At 38.8% G+C, this 16,732-nt stretch overlaps 1 protein-coding gene across 1 annotated transcript in view; it reads left to right on the plus strand.

Moving 5' to 3' along the window:
- Nucleotides 1-16,732, plus strand: part of BLNK (B cell linker) — a 102,341-nt gene that overhangs the window by 58,957 nt on the left and 26,652 nt on the right. Inside the window, exon 4 of the mRNA XM_082486466.1 lies at nucleotides 11,343-11,408. Within this exon, the coding sequence (XP_082342592.1) occupies nucleotides 11,343-11,408 (66 nt within the window). The remainder of the gene's footprint in view (nucleotides 1-11,342; nucleotides 11,409-16,732) is intronic.

Genomic DNA, 16,732 nt, shown 5'->3' on the forward strand with positions numbered 1-16,732 from the left:
GGCCAGTTTAACTTAGAATCAGTTTGAGTTGCTGCCAAAAGAGTAGGTTCCTTTCTTCCACCCTCCCAAGGCCCCTGCTCACCCTGCTACTTGTTTCTGTACGCATACTGGCACAAGGGTTCCCATGACCATGTGATGAAGCTGGATCTGATCCGGCTGATACCTAAATTTGCATAAGAAAAAAGAAGTTAGTTTCCCAGCTGGAAGTTCCATGATTCATCATAACTGAGTAAGCACCGAGGGCAGAGAAGAGCATAATTTCCCCTTTTAATGGCAGCCCACGTGGGCTCCATTAAGTGGCCATATAACGCTAGGGACCAAAATGCTTCTCCAAAGTTCTAATAAAATTTGATAGACTTCAGTAGAAAATAAACAAAACAGATAAATCCATGAGTAGCCTGTATTAGATCCCTGCCATTGCCACCCCACATAGAATCATAGCATAGTTTGGGTTGGAAGGGACCTTTAAAGGTCACCTAGTCTAACTCCCCCTGCAATCAGCAGGGACATCTTCAACTAGATCAGGTTGCTCAGAGCCCCATCCAACTTGACCTTGAATGTTTCCAGGGATGGGGCATCTCCCACCTCTCTGGGCAACCTGTTCCTGTGTTTCACCACCCTCAGGGTAAAGGATTTCTTCCTTACCCCTAGTCTAAATCTACCCTCTAAATCTACCCCTTGTCCTGTCACAACAGGCCCTGCTGAAAAGTTTGTCCCCATCTTTCTTATAGGTCCCCAGCCTGTATTGATAGCAGGGCTTGCCCCGACCCAGGTACGGGACCCTGCACTTGGCCTTGTTGAACCTCATGAGGTTCACATGGGTCCACTTCTCGAGCTTGTCCAGGTCCCTCTGGATGGCATCCTGCACCAGTCAGCTTGGTGCCATCTGCAACCTTGCTGAAGGTGCACTTGATCCCACTATCTATGTCATTGATGAAGGTATTAAACAGTATTGGTCCCAGTATGGACCCCTGAAGAAAACTACTTGTCACCAGTCTCCATCTGGACATGGAGCCGTTGACCACTACCCTCTGGATGCAACTGACCAACCAATTCCTCATCCACCAAACAGTCCACCCATCAAATCCATCTCTCTCCAATTTAGAGAGAAGGGTGTTGTGGGGGACCGTGTCAAAGGCCTTACAGTAGTCCAGATAGTTGACATCCCTAGCTCTTCCCTTGTCCCCTGATGTAGACGATCCATTATAGAACGCCACTGGGTTGGTCAGGCAGGCTTGCCCTTGGTGAAGCCACATTATATCAACATTTGTGGTGGATATAATGCTTCTGTAGCTTGAGCAAAAACACTTTCAGCACAAGTACAGCAGTGTTAGTCTTCATCATGTCAAAAACGCATCTGTTATCCTGCACCCCTATTGTTTGGATTATAAATAGGTTGCAAAATCACTTCAGCTAAAGGGAATTTAATGCTAAACACATTCATTTTAATAATATATAATAATTTAATGCTAAATGCATAAAATACATCTGCAATTTTTGCTATAAGCTTTACATGACTTGAGCGAAAATACACAGAGGAAATTAGTTGCTACACTTCAGTTGCTAAAGGGTAAAAAAAAAATAAAAATTGAAACTCAAGAAGAAGTTATGCTTTAGAGAGGAACGAGAGAGAGAGTTCCCATCTCCTTCCAACTCATGCATTCCTGTAGAGAAACTGCCTGAGAGAGGGGGGGGAAAAATCTGTTTGGAGATTGGAAAAGGAAGCACTGGGCCATAAAGGACAGTTGAAAAAACACGCTAAAAATCCAGCTATGGGGATTTTTTCCTTTGCTCTCATGCTGAGCAAATATAAACAGAACCAATAATGCAGTAGTTTTTTAAGAAAAGATTTGACTCTTCAAAAAGCAATACAAATGTATAAAAATCCTAAAATTGGTGATTCTCTCAATTTCTTACATCTGCTCAGTGTATCTAGAAACTATATGCGTAAAAGCTACAGTCTTGGAAACAGTCATAGAGACTTATGAATATTGGGCAGCATTAAGACATCTGGGGTCATTTTGTCTGTAGGAGTAGGCTTATGGGAGTGTTTAAAGTGTAACGCCACATCTTGAAGCTCTGCTCTATTTGGCTGTCAGAGCACCATTTGGTAGAGCAAATGCAGACCATTACGCGTAAAAATGCACTTTTAGTTTAAGGAGAAGAGCTAAGAGGTTGTTTAGAAAAGCCTCCCTTTTCTCTAGTGCACCTTGCCTTCAAGCTGTTGAGCCCACAAAGTTTTCCAGAGCATGGAAAAATCACACTTGTTTTTTTTTATCCTTTCACAGTCTGTGAACTTACTGGATTCAAATCACTACATTAGGAATGTATTTTAGTAGCAATCTTAAATGACACAATGACACTGATGAAGACTTCACTCAGATCATGAAGTAAATTTATTCATCTCGTGTCAGTGCATATGTGCCCACATTAGGAAGAGCTTAGCACAAAATTTAGGTACTTACCTAACTTTAAGGTAGTTGAAGTTAGACATGTGCTTAAATATCTGGCTAAATCTTGGTCAAGCCCATTACATAGTTAGACATAGACTTTTTTGATGACCTTCAAAAGGTGACCAGAACTAAAATGGCAGATTTTAAATTCATGGAAGAGGTAAAAGAGGAGAAAAAACAGAAGAATTCACTCTGTTGGAACACCAATCAAAATTAAGCCTTCAGGTTTCTGTGTTCAGTTCATTGTTTTCTTACTTTTTCATTTACTTTCATGTCCTTCGTGTGACTGTAACACTTGCAATCTACGTGACTCGGGAATGACAGAAATTTTATCTCACCTTTCAAAAATGCTTGTAGAATTGTGACTAAAAGTAATGTTACCAATGACGGGTGATAATTTTCTGGGTCCGTACCAATTCCTGTCTTTATTCACTTCACTGCAATGACTTTGTGCTTCCTCTTTTTGGTGAAATCTAAAAACCATTTCACTCTTAAATTTCTGTGCTTGCTGTCCTTCACCTACCAGACTGTAGGGTACTAGTCCTCCAGGGAGGTATGCTGCTCAGTTAGTTTTACCTGGAACAGTATTTTAGAGTAACCTAATGCATTTAGTTTCCTTCTGCTGCTTGCATACCTTTCAGAAGAATGGAGTAAGTCTTGTGAACGTAGCTTCTGTGTTGGGTTGTTGGCGGTTTGTTTTTTTTTAATGCATCAGCTCACATCCAGACAGCTGGTGCATAAAAGGGATCGGTTAACCAAAAAGACTCAGAACAGAGCAGGTCAGTTACACAATGGAAAATATCTTTTAACTTTTTGTGTCAAGAAGTGATGTGCAGTCCTCAATTAGCCTATCATAATAGCTAATTACTCTCTGTACTACTTTCAGTATCACTATTATCCAGTTGGGAGAAAGGGGAGAGAAAGCTGGATAAGAGGGAAGAGGTGTCCAAACCTGAAATGCCTTCAGCTTTTATTAAGTATCTATATTTAAGAAGCTATACTAAAAACTGCCTGGCCATCACTGTCTGATATTCAAAAACAGCTGTGAAGCCCCCCCAAGCAGTAAAGAAAGGTAACAGGAACAAGGTCTACTATTCTTCTTTGCTAAATAAAAGAAAAAAGTAATTGCAGAAAATACTGTGCAATGTAAACACATGAAATCTTTGGTATTAATATACTGCCCATACATACTGAGAACAACCCTCAGCCTTGATCTAAAATGAGGATGCAGCTGCACCAAGTAGTTGGTGTCATTGATAGGACTTCAGTCATCTCAGCCCCACCAGCAATTCTGCGTAGGTTCTTTCAATGTGCAGAATTCCCATTCACCTCAAAGTAATTATACTATGTAATTTCATGTTAGGACTGATTTGTGTCAATACATAATATTATGCCTTTATGTGTTATGTATTTTCATTTACTTGGTCTATGTTAGTACTTACTAGTACCAGAGCGATTGACAGCTGCTTTGTGAAATTACATAGAGGGCATATGAAGATGCAAAGTATAATCAATATTTAGCCTTTCTGTGCTTCTGTGTGTACCATGTAAACACACACCTGCTCTAATTATGGGGTTTGCCTTTAGACAAAATAGTGGATGATTGAAAAGTGAGCAGAATAGGATGTTATTCAGACTTCAAAAAAAGAAATCAACACTCTAGGAAACTAAAATATTTATAGTCTACTCCTCTTGTGCATATTATGAACACAGGAGAAGACAATTGGTTGTTCCTGCTTCCTCGCAGATAGGTGTTTAACTGACTTCTGCCCATGAGCAAGCCTCTTGCAGCTTTTCTTCACAGCTTTGAGATATCGAGCCTTTGATCTTTATCTGTAAAGCTGCCTTGAACTGATGGTTTGGTATCACAGGTTACCACCTCCAGCTCCAAAGTTCTTCCTCTCCCATCATGAAAGGCATTGCAGGGGGTGGGCTGCGATAAGCCCCCAGAGTGGATGAGTGCCAGTGATCCCCTATCCTAGACCCGCAGCAACTGAAGCAGTTTATCTGATTGCACCTCAAGAATTCAACCATGTCTTTATGCATTGTGCACATGTAACAGCTATAGGAAACACCAGCTCCAACACAGCCTGGTGATGCCAGCCCGTGTCTCCCTGCAAGGGAATTCCACTCTTGCTGTTCCAGGTAGCATATGATTTAGGGGAAGGGTGTGGGGTGTTCGTGCATGTGGAGATATGAAGCACCTGAAGGAGGCCTAATGAGAGGAATTAAGTGCTTTTTGTATCTGGAAATTTCCTTTTGCTTTCTACTGAGCAATTAGCAGGGCGGTGGAAGGTGGGGAGAGTCGTTGTATATAATTAATTGGGTTGGTTTATATGCACAAAACTGGCAAGTAATACAAAATTACATCTTATGAAGACACTCATCCAGTTCACTGAGACCCGTGTTCTTCCGTAAAGACTGTGTTGTGAGCACTGTGTTAATGGAAGCCTATTGTAAGAAAGGTGGTACTTTTCTTGTTTGTTAATTTAGTTTAAGAAGATACTCCAAGATAAGGGATTCAAGCTTTCAAAATCTCAAGTGGTGCTTTTCCAAATCCCCTTCTAGGTGAGCAGGTTTCCCCCCACCCCCAGCAAGCAGGAGTCTTCCCCCTTGTTCAGAAACAATAACTTACTTTCTTAATTTGATCACCTGCGTGCCTGTTTATAAAACTAAAAGCTAATAGAAACACAAAATAAAGGCCAGCTGGGGAGAAGGTGGTGGAATAATTTTGCTGTGAGAAGCAGTAAAGAAGGGGGGCTGGGCATGTTGTTCCTCCTTTAGTTTCATGTTTTAATATGTTGGGGGTTTTTAAATAACAGAGGTAGCTGTATTAATTTTTAGTAATTTTTCTGCTCTTTAATTTTTGGGTTTGATCTTGTGAAAACTTCACTTCTATTCTCCAAGTTCCATTAACCTCTTCTTCACTTTGTATTCTATTTTGTGGCTCTTTTCTTAAGAGTTTATAGCTGAAGCAGGTGTTTTGGGGGGGGGGGGGGGTTGTTTTAAGTCTAAATTTGTGATTACTAAATCCCATTCAGTTTCCAATGCTAAGCATTTGATTTTGCCTGAAAAAAAAAAAAAAAAAAAAACCAAGAAATAACTGTTTTTTGTTTTTATGTGCTCTGTTATGCTGGCTTTCTCAAGACAAGCATGAGGGCTACACCTACCTACAGTCTTTAAGCGAATGGAGGTAGTTATGATCTTCAGAAAATGGGACTTTCTAGACACACAGTGCCATGTCAGTGAGAAACAGATGTACCCCAAAAGGTGTAAGAATTAAAATTTGAGTTCAAACTGACTGATTTACAGTGTGAAGATTTTTTTTTTAAATCACTATTCTTTTGAAACCAGTTCAGCTTTATCAGTTAGAGATCTAACTGACGTTAGGAGGAGGAGAAGGATTATGCAGGTCACTTAATATTGAATGCGTCAATATTGCAAAGCTTCCCTTGCAGGCATTCTGCATGAATATATCCTGTTCAAAATTCTGCCCTTTTTTAACTCAAGAAACTGGACCCGGCGCGCAGATAGGGATTTTTTTCAAGAGGCACAACAGATAATTTAGTCCTGTAAGCACCAGAAACTTAAGGAGGTATAATTCTAGTCCTCCAGATAAACAGAAATAAGTATGCTTGTAATACAGGAAACTTCCTGTGATTCATTTAAAACTGGTTTTTGTTTTGCCACCACTCCCTACTGACGCTACAGTCAGCCCTGTTTCCAAAAACATTATCAGCACCACTCCCAACTGCAAGTGCGCACATCTGTGCTCGCAGCCAGAGGCACCGAAGCAGTTGTGCCCAGTCTCCCGCCCTGGAGACCATGTAGTATATTCTCGCAGCAGAGGGGTGTCACTTGCTATGGGCTGTCCCTTGCCACGTGGCATTGGCAGCTGTACAGCTAAAATACTGACAAGCAATGTGTGCGCTGAAGGTCCAAAGCACTGGATTCGCTTGTGCACAAGTTGGTGAACCGTGCTGTTGGCGCACGCAGGGGATCGCTCTCTGTTCCCTGGAGCAGTGGGATGCTGTGGCCGCTGAGGAGCCATTCATGCCAACTGCTCTCAGCTATAATATACATATTTACATCATATATTTTTGTAAATTTCTTCACAGATTCATAATACTGATAAATACTTTTTCTCAAAAATTAGTCTAAATGCTGGGAGAATTCCTTATTGCACAGCCCAGTCTGAAATTAAGTCTCCTCTTTCTCAAGTCTAGATATTCTATACGTCATCTCACATCTGAGTTGAAAGCTTGTTACATGCTTTATTCTTCTTCACGTTATTTATATTCTTCTCTTTTTTTCTTTTTAAATTATTTTAAGTTTGAAAAGCTTTTGTGGGATAGCTTGTGTGCGAAAGCCAAAAGCTTCCAGCTGATGTTTGAGTGGGGATGTGTCACGAGCCAGGCCCACCCATCGCCCTTCACTTGACGTACATTCCTCATACGCTGAGCTGTGACCAGATCAAAGAGAAGGTGGTTTTGTTTCATTTTGTTTTATCTCAAGGCAGCTCTGCTAGCCCTTGAACACAGCTTAGGTATTTGTGACACAGCGAATCCTTCTTTCAGGGTATATTGTATTTGCAATGGTAAACCTTTCCGCCTTCCTTTGCATATGTATCGCAGCTAGTGACCACTTTGTCAATACATCTGATAATCCTGAATTGCTGGAGGCTAAAATTGATAAGATATGAAAAATAGAAACACAGGGCTAAAAAGTGTTTCCTGTTAGGATTTACTGAACAGTCCTTTTTGTTATTCCCTCCAGCATGTAAATTTCTAATGTATTTGTTAGAAACCTAAAACTTCTTAGAAGCACCTACAGCCAAGACTTCCAAACTTACTGCACACAGAATAGATTTTCAAATAGGCAGATAAGTTCCTGATCAAAGGGTCCTATCCAGTCTATACATGTCGCAATTAAACTGGATCTCAAAAGAGCTATCTGTGGCTGAAAAGTATTTTCAAAGATTAACAGTGACACAGACCACACCTTTATCTGCAAGCCTGATTTTACATAAAAAGCTCTCAACCAAGTTGAATGGAGAGTTGATGCTTGTAGTTGAGAAACAACTCTTAAGTTTGACCTCTTATTTATCTTTAATTAACTGCAATGCAAGGTAAAACTAGCATTACTTATTATTTTCATTTACAATATTAGCTGATTGAGGTCCTTGAATGTTTCTAGTACCTGCTCATCCCAAGAGAACAACTAGAGAATCAACATTAGTTGGTAATGAGGTCCTGACTCAGATGTGTTTTGAAATAGAAGGTTGTCGTTACGTACCTGAAGCAAGGGCTGTGTACATTGGGCCATTGAGCCTCCATTTCCTAGATACTCTCAGGGCTGCTGCTCTGGTAAGTTCCTCCCACGATGAACCTCTTTACTTGGAGTATTGTCTTAAGTAAAGAAAAGTATTTGAGAGTCAGACAAAGTATTTGAGAATTAGTCAGATATGCAGATCCACGCAAAACATTACGTGTATAAATGCCCTCCTGTGCTTCACGTTCCTCATCGCTCTGGAATGGCCTTCAGGCTTGCATTTGAGACCCTTAAGGTCTGGAGAATCGTCTTGCTATAGGCTTTGCTGTCTGCCTCTCATCTTTTCTACTGTCTCCCTAAAATCACAAGTCAGACAGCTCTGTAAAATTTGTCAGTTGCAGCCTATTATATTGGCTGGCATCTCAAGAAATCTCAGCCTCTAGCTAACTGGACAGACTGGTTTTTGCAGCTTGTTCAACTTCATGGGTCAAAGGGTATTCCACTTGAACTGGAGATCATCCATGCTTGATGACTTCCTACACTCAATGCCACACAGTGCACTGGTTATCTGCTTACTCTCACAGGCTCGATACAAGTTAAGTTGTCAGGAGGTAACAAACTATTCTAGCAACTCCTACAAGAGCTACTTAACTTTAAAAACTGAAAAAATTCACACAAATACGTATTAGACACTCTAATTTATCACAATTTGTAATTAGAAAATTAAATGGCTCCAGAAAAAGAAGAGGCAGAGGTTTTTAGGAAATCTGATTATGCAAAAATGGGAATGTTTTGATTTCAGTCCATCTGCATGGGAAAAATAACTGATCACACCAGTAGAGACACATGTGATTATCACTAATTTAAATGCTTTTTAAAAAAAAAAAAAATGGAAATATGTAATAAAATGCTTTTTTAAACTATAGCCTTATTCAGTGCACATGGAATACCCATGGTAGTCTAATCAGTTCACTTAAATATGATCAAATGAAAAGCAAACTGTTCCAGGTACTCGTAGTTATAAATTTTGGGGTAGGCTTTATTTGGGGGGATGGGTGGGTTTAGAAACCAAAGCGACAATATGAAATAAGAGCTGTCGTGTGCAAAATGAAACACCTTTTTTTGAAAATAAAGCCATAATTTTACCATTGTAAAGATACATGAATGTCAGAGATGAGCAATATGCAATATTCAGACCTAAATCCACAGTTAGATTTTTTTTGTTTGTTTGTGTCCTCTCTCTAACAAACAAATACTGGAACAAAAATAACTGATGCTTACATGCATTTCTAATTAAAGGCTGGCAAGCCTTTTTGAAAAGGACAAAAACGCTTGCCCACAACCATTCTCCCCCAACTAGAACTAAACCATTTAAATCTCCTCTCGTTCTTTTCATTCCTCATTACTCTTCATTTATAGACACTGCCAGGTGCCAGCTGGGGCACAAGACAGAAACAGTAAACTGCAGAAGATGGCTATTTATGATGTTTCAAGCATAACCAGAAGCTGAATCTATTAGGGGGGAAAAAAAAAAACAAACACCAGACCCCACAGAAAAGCAGAAGTTCTTCTGAGCTCTTCACCCCAGATTTGCAGTTTTAATGTATCTGGTTAGTTTAGATAATCATCCAAGCTATTCTCATAGATGCAGCGCATTGTTGCAGGAAATCTCAAACCATTTTCCTCTGCACCTGTTTCTGACATCTATAGGCAATATTATTTTTTTATATCAGCAGGTAATGCTATATCCTTTTGCTGTAAATTAATAGTATGAGCTTTGAGCAAAAGTTAAAGATGTGCTTGTGAATGATTTCTCAGTTATTCTCATGATTCCTTTTTTGCGGAGTTGAGAACCTAAAAAGAATAGGTTGAACTGTTTTTTTTTTTTTTTTTAAGTAAAATTGGGCAAAGATTTAGGCTTTAGGAATATCAGACCCATGACTTAGTCTGTCAGAGCAGGATGCTCCATGTTGTTGTATTACAGGGCTGCTGAAAATGTGGAATATCCTTCAATTCCAGCCAATACAATGAAAGGATCAGATTTTTCTATTATGTTAATAAACATCATTAAGACTAAAGTTAAGCTTTGTTATTTTTGTCAGGATTCCAAAAATTTACAAGTAGTCAGTTACTTAACTTTCTTTTTTTAGGCAAGTCTTATAAAGTTTGATTCATTGTCATTAACTACTACAATTGCTCTAAAATAATTAGCAGAGGTAGGAAGGTCCCTCTTGGGAGAAGCGTCATACTCTACGGCTACTTGATGCCTTGAATGGCTACGTGTCTGCTTAGCCTGAACCATGGACGGCAGACAAATAATCGCATAATGTTAATGCAATTATTTCCTAATTTTGTTTAGCTAATTATCATCTAATTCCAGTTTCCTTTGAAAGAGCTGTTTTAGTTTTTAAGAGGCAGCTGTAATTACTAATGATGAAGCTGGAAGATAGTTTCTTTTTAGCGAAGCTCTGTGTGTTACTAAACCTTCTGCATAATAAGGCTTAAAGTTTAAAGAAAGATTTTAAGAAAAGGAAAGAATACTTTGTTTGTACTTGTCTTTGTAAGCAAAGTTTCCAAGAGTCTTTTGGTAGCCTGATCATGCATCATAGGCAAGACTATAATGTGGCATGACATAGACAAAGTATAAAGAAGAATGGGAGGCAAAATTTTTTTTTAAGCCCTTTTTGAAAAAAAAAAAATCATTGTTTTCCTTTATTGGCTGTGATAAAATCTTCAGCTCAGGTCTAATAAGAGATACATAGTTTAGGTGAACGGGAAGAACATACACTGTGTGAAGAAACTAAAAACATATATGCATTCTATGGAAGTTTCTAGTATGACCAGAATTCCAAGAGGTGTCGCCATAAAATCAAGCCTTTTGCAGAAAGTTATATCTGTGTTCCTGACAGTGACTTGATTTTAGAGGTGTGGGTTTTTAAATGAGAAGGGAGGTGGGATTCTAAATGATACTTGCTGAGCGAAAAATGATATATTTAACTTAAATTGCCTTGATTACAAGTAAAAGTTTAATGAGATCAGTGTGGCTGAATAAAAACAATCTTTGATTCCAGATATCAGTCCATGTAACTGGAGTCCCAAGATCGTGAGTTTTTACAGCTCAGTCATGGATACTCTAGTCATTTCTCAGATGGCCTGGGCTGTCCTATTATAACTGCAAACACTATGGGAATGAGGTAAACTGTCCGCTGGTAAAATGACTCGTGTAAGGTCAGAAATCAGAGGGCATTCCTATTATATCTGTGGAGTGTTGTAAAGTCAGTTCTAAACAAAATGTTGACATTGAAATATTCTAAACTATTAATTTAGCCAATGATGTTCTTTCCTAATGCACTTACTCTTAAATCGATTGTTTAAACTGCACTTAATTGTATTAAGGAGAAGGGTAACACTAATCATGCCAAAGAGCTCTGCTAAAAAGGAAGGGAAACTTCATACACAAATGATTTAGCAACTAAACTACTTACTGAACATACATTAAGCATTTTTGATGTGTGAAATATTACTGGAAATGCACTTCCTGTATTTTTCTTAATTTATATAAATGGGTGTTCAACCACATGGTAATTTTAATGCTGGCTTTGTTTTAATATCTTACAGGAAGCTTCAAAAGATGGTGCATGACATCAAGAAAAATGAAAGTGGGATAATAAACAAGTTCAAAAAGTAAGTTTGAAATGTCAGTCTTTGTTTATCAGTTTGGGGAAGTCCAGATTGCTAGCATAGCCTACAGTACGTTAGTGATGGGACCATGTTATTCTAGAGGGATGTACTTCAGCGTATGTAAAGAGCTTCAGTCCAGACTGCGATATGCAAAATTGTCATCAGTATTAAGAGTATCACAAAGCAGTTGCAGAACTGGCCTCCAACGGGAGGTTGTGTTTGTAGCCCTGAAAAACAGTATTTGGGTAAAATGCGTTTTTCTTACATATTCTTTGGGAATGATCATCAATTGTCATTTAGGTGTGTGCTTTTCTCCTCAGGCCACTGTTTAGGCTACCTGCTGCCATTAAGTTTTAATTTGAGCTCCACCTTGAACCAACTGCTCAGACGTCATAGTTAGAATTCCCATAAAAATGCTAAGTCCTCCTGTGCTTCAGTCCCAAAAACCAAAACCCAGCATCCATCCTTATTCCAGTAAGAAGTGCTAAACAGCATGCATATTGATGTCATGTGCATATGAGTATCATAAAATATTCATGTGTATTTATACATAGAAAGAAATTCCAGTAATTCTGCATCCTTGTCGAATGAATACACCATTCACTGTTTCCAGTCAAACATCTATTTAAACCAATTAGCTATTTAACACACTTTTTCTTAATGCAATAGCTCATTTGCACTGAACTTCCATTTGGATGCAATTTTCTCATTCAGATGTCTGTCTTTACACAGTTCATCGACAACAAAAGTACTAAGTACTTTTAAAAGAAGTTAATTAGTACGCAGTATCCGCAGAGTTTCCAGGACAACCATATTACATTCTAGAAATTCAGCTCTTGTACATAAAAAGCACATATGCACATTTTCTTAAAAAATGTTCTTAGAGTCCCCTTGAAGGCTAAGATAAAGGAAAAGAGGTAGTGTGGTTTTACCAAGAGCTAATTTTAGGTATATATGAAGCGGTCAGTAGGCTGGTGGGAGAAATGGTAGGGCTCTGGCTGGTTTGGCTACACAAGAGCTCAGGAAAGCCAGGCTGGCTACAGCTACTGCCCCGGCTGCCAGCCCAGGCAGGGATGGTGGTTGTGGGGCAGCTGCGGTCCCTGGCAGAGGAGGGGGATGCGCTTCCAGGAGCAGCAGCCACCACCACCTGGCTCACCCGTTCCCCAGGCAGGAGGAGTACCCTGAGGTGTCAAGCGCTCCATTGTGGCCTCTTTATCACAGCTGTGTTTCTGTCCACAAACCTTGAGCAGGCTCTGATGGTAACACCTGATACATCAGATAGATTCTTGAGATGGCTTTTTTCCTTCACTCATCCTCTTTCACTCCAGCACTGCTGCAATTCGCAGTAAATCATAGTCACGTGGTATATGTACTTGTTAATTCTGCACAAGCACAAAGGCAAATTTTCCTTTAAAATTACCCTCTTTCAACTTCTTGGATCTTTAATTTAATCTAAGCGTGCTTTTGTTTTTAACACGGTGTGTATGTAAATAGACCACTGTGTTCAGAGATCTGTCTGCAAAAAACGCAGTTTCACCCGGGACCTGCTCCCAGGGAAGAGCTTCTAGGTTGTCAAGGCTTTTGGTGGGTTTTTGGAGGGGAGGGAGGTGAAGGGGGATTGGGTGGGTTTTGTTGTTGCTTTTTAATAAAGGGTGGCTTCCTACTTCCCAGTTAATAATGTTGCAGTGGGTCCAGTTCAAATGCCTCAGAGAGGAAAGCAGATGGCAGAAACAATAGAAACATCTCAAATTTATAATTTGAGGCAACAAATTGTCTCCCATAGTTGCCTGGACATGAATTCTGCTGTTAATCAGTATTGCTCTGACTATGTGTCCTTCCCTGAAAGTAAGAGGGGAAGGACAAACAAGGGAAAAATAACAAAAACTAAATGTAGCTGAAGCTGGGAAGGTCAGAGGTGCCATCATTAAATGTCACATACAAGATTGCTGCTATAACACTGCAGTTCTTTGATTCTCTCAAGATTAAAAAAAAATCCACAAAAAAGAGCAGTCTCATAAAAACACTCTTAATGTATGACAGCAGCACGAAGCTCACATTTCACCTCCGCAGCCGTAAGAATACAAATTGAGATGCAAAAAAAACCTTTCTGATACTTCTGTGATTCATCTGAGTCCTATCAGTCTCTTCTGCAATTATGAAGATCAGAAACTCACTCTTTTTTTTTTTTTTTAAATTGCAGAAACAATTCTCACATTTGCACATGACTTCAGAACTTGAATCTTGAACCCAGCACATAATGAGACTTGCAATAAAGGCATGAGTTGACAGCACTGATAAGGATATGTACAAGAGATGCCAAGCTTTGCAGAATTAGATCTGGCTGTATTCCTCTGAACGTGCCCTTTGGGGGCTTTTTCTAAAAAATGCAGTTATTCAGTTGATCACTTCTTCCATTTCAATTACAGGATTATTTAATTAAATGTGAAGGATCTAAACATGACTGAAGCAGGAAAATTGTACAAAAAAATGGCTTAATGTAGCACAGACTTGGAATTTGCCTATATGCTGGGGAAAAAAAAACTCGTTTTGGCTCAATTTCAAACCTATTATAAGTAGAAATAATTTTAGAGAAGCCAAATAGCGTACTTGCTTATCCCAGGCTTAAAGCTGTCACACATGTATACTGTAAGCCTCTAATACTGAAATTGAAAGAATGATCAGATACTCATTAAATACATTTGACTTATTACCAGTATTTGTTAAGATGCTTCTAAAATCTGGATTGGCTCTTGATTACGCAGAAAAGTAAGAGAAGTCCTTGCATCGAGTGTCTTGCTCTCCAATCTAGTTCATCTGCGAGGTGCGGATAGGGAGGGGTATGTCTACCATCCATGTGTGTCTTAAAGGTCTCCAGAAAGCAGTCTGAACAGTGGTGATAACAGGAAAGAAAACTATAGATTATTTCTTCATTGCTTACAAGTTCCTGTTGTTTATTCCCCATCCTGACTCAAAAAATATTGCTCGCTGCAGGCTGCCATTCACCTGCTTGTCCTTAGTCACATGCAAAACCGTTTACAATATGGGAGTCCCAGCTGCTGTGCAGATCATGATGTCAAAGAGGATTATGTACTCGGATTATGTAGAAGCAATAGGTATAGCCAAAGCTGTATAAACAATGAGAGCTGGAGGCATTTTTTCCATATTCACATCCGTGGTAATACAGAACGGGTAAGTCAGAAAGAAATCATAGGTTTCACTCTGCAGGATGGCTGCCTATGCTTGAATCACACTGTAAAGATGATGTAGCACTTATCTGTAAATCATAAGCTTTAAGCCTCTAGGCTTTGTTTGGTGGAATCCTAGCTCAGTTGAAGTTGATGCTAAAAGTCATACTGCATATACAGTAAAGTCAGGAGTTAACCCTAAAGTTTTTGTACATGCTGACCTACTGTATTGAATAAGAAACTAGAATTTCCAGTTACTCACCTTGTTGTGATATCCTGTCCTATCAAAACTCCCTTTGCAAAGTCATTGGAAATCATAAACTTGTGGTTATTCATCTAACTGCACACAATCCAAATACGTGCATTTCTTGAAATCATGTTTGCCACATGACCTGAAAAATGGAAAGAAGATGCATTGTCATCTCATCTGCTCTACCCAGCTTTTTAGTTGGGTAAGTTTTTACGTCAGATTTGTCTGGTCCATTTTCCTAAACCAGGTATAACTTAGGTGGTAACGTCAGGCAGAAAAATGGATTTCTGTCACTAAAGGTCTCTTCAACCTGCATAGCTGCAACTAGAAGATATCCATGATCAAACCCTTGGCAGAGGAAAAAGTGGTATTTTATGGACTAAACAATGAGAGAAAAGTACTCAAATCAAGCTGTACCACACTTGGAAAGAGAAATCAGGGAAAAGTACAATACCTAATTTTAACTGTATTCTGAAGAATCATGAATTTCAATGTGTAGCTGAATAGAATGTTTTGGGTGCCAGGATTTTTATTAATATAACAATATTTCATCAAGTGAAGATAAATAAATCGCAGCTATATGCCATTTCACTGCCACAGCACATTGTAAAGAAAATGTGTGAAAAAGTAGTAATAACACCTTTTTTTAAAAAAAAGAGTTTCAGATTAATTTTATTTTGTACCATCATCAGGTACTTCCAAAGCTATAACAAACTATTCCACTAGGTCATGAGAATACAGTTTAGGAAAAGTTTACCTGTCAGCTGGATTGCATCTGTTAGGAATTCTGAAAAAGTTTTTTGCAAAGTTCAATTAATTTATCTTTTAATCACAAGTGTGATGATCTAGTGCACTTAGGACTATAAATACTCAACTCAATAAAAATGTCAATATAATATTTGTAAATCCTATTAAGCAAAAATGATTCCTAGGGAGGAAGTGGACTCTGTACGGAGTTAACAGAAAAGTGAAGGACTCTTGAAAACAAGGAGCTTTTAGGCACATCTTAAATGCTGGGGGAGTGAGTGGAACACTGGTGAGGAAACGCACTTAATTCTCCTTACAGATGTTACATGTAAAGGGCTACTACTATATATGTTTGGTTACTTTCCTGAATGCAGCTAAAAGAAAAAAATCCAGAACCTCTGCTGCAGTTTGTTTAATAATTCACCTGTGTAGTGCAGGAAAACACGACAAAGCAAAACATCAGCCTTGGTGTGCTGCAGAGGGAAAACCTGAGAATATATTGGTTTTTAAAATGAAATAGTTTATTCTCCTAGAAGTTACTGTGAATTTCTGTACATTGCATTCTGTTCTTGTGTGAGCAGCATTTAGACCCCATTATGTGAAATTTCTCAAATGCTACCTGTTTATTTGTTGAAGCTAAAATGTATATAGGAAGATGTGTTATGTTGCTTTTAAAAAAACCTGTGAACATACTCTCATGAATGTACTTGGATTTCATTGAGTCCTTTAGAACTGAAATTTCTCAGGGATATTTCAAAATCTCCATAACATTACTCATTTTCTACTAAAATTTAGAAAAATGCTGGTCCTATTAAAGTAAAGGGAAACTTGAATTATTTAATCTGTGTTCTACCACAACTAACAGAGATACTTCTTCACCTGTAACTTAAGTCCAGAACAGAGTAGCACTAGAGTATTTTACTTGGAAATTGCATTTGCTGTAATTTCATATAACTCTGTTAAAAGATATTAGGAATTCATCCCATCTTCCACTTAAATATGTATGCTCAGTTGGATGGCATTGGATTCTTTCAGTCCCTTGTCGTTAACTTCAGGGGAACAGGACAGAGTCAGTGTCACTCTGCAAGCATCTATGTGGATAATAGCATCAGGATCCGAAACAGCTAAGTAATGACTCTTTGGCA

Source organism: Vanellus vanellus (genome assembly GCF_965231255.1).
Source record: "Vanellus vanellus genome assembly, chromosome: 7".
Classification (NCBI taxonomy): Eukaryota; Metazoa; Chordata; class Aves; order Charadriiformes; family Charadriidae; genus Vanellus; species Vanellus vanellus.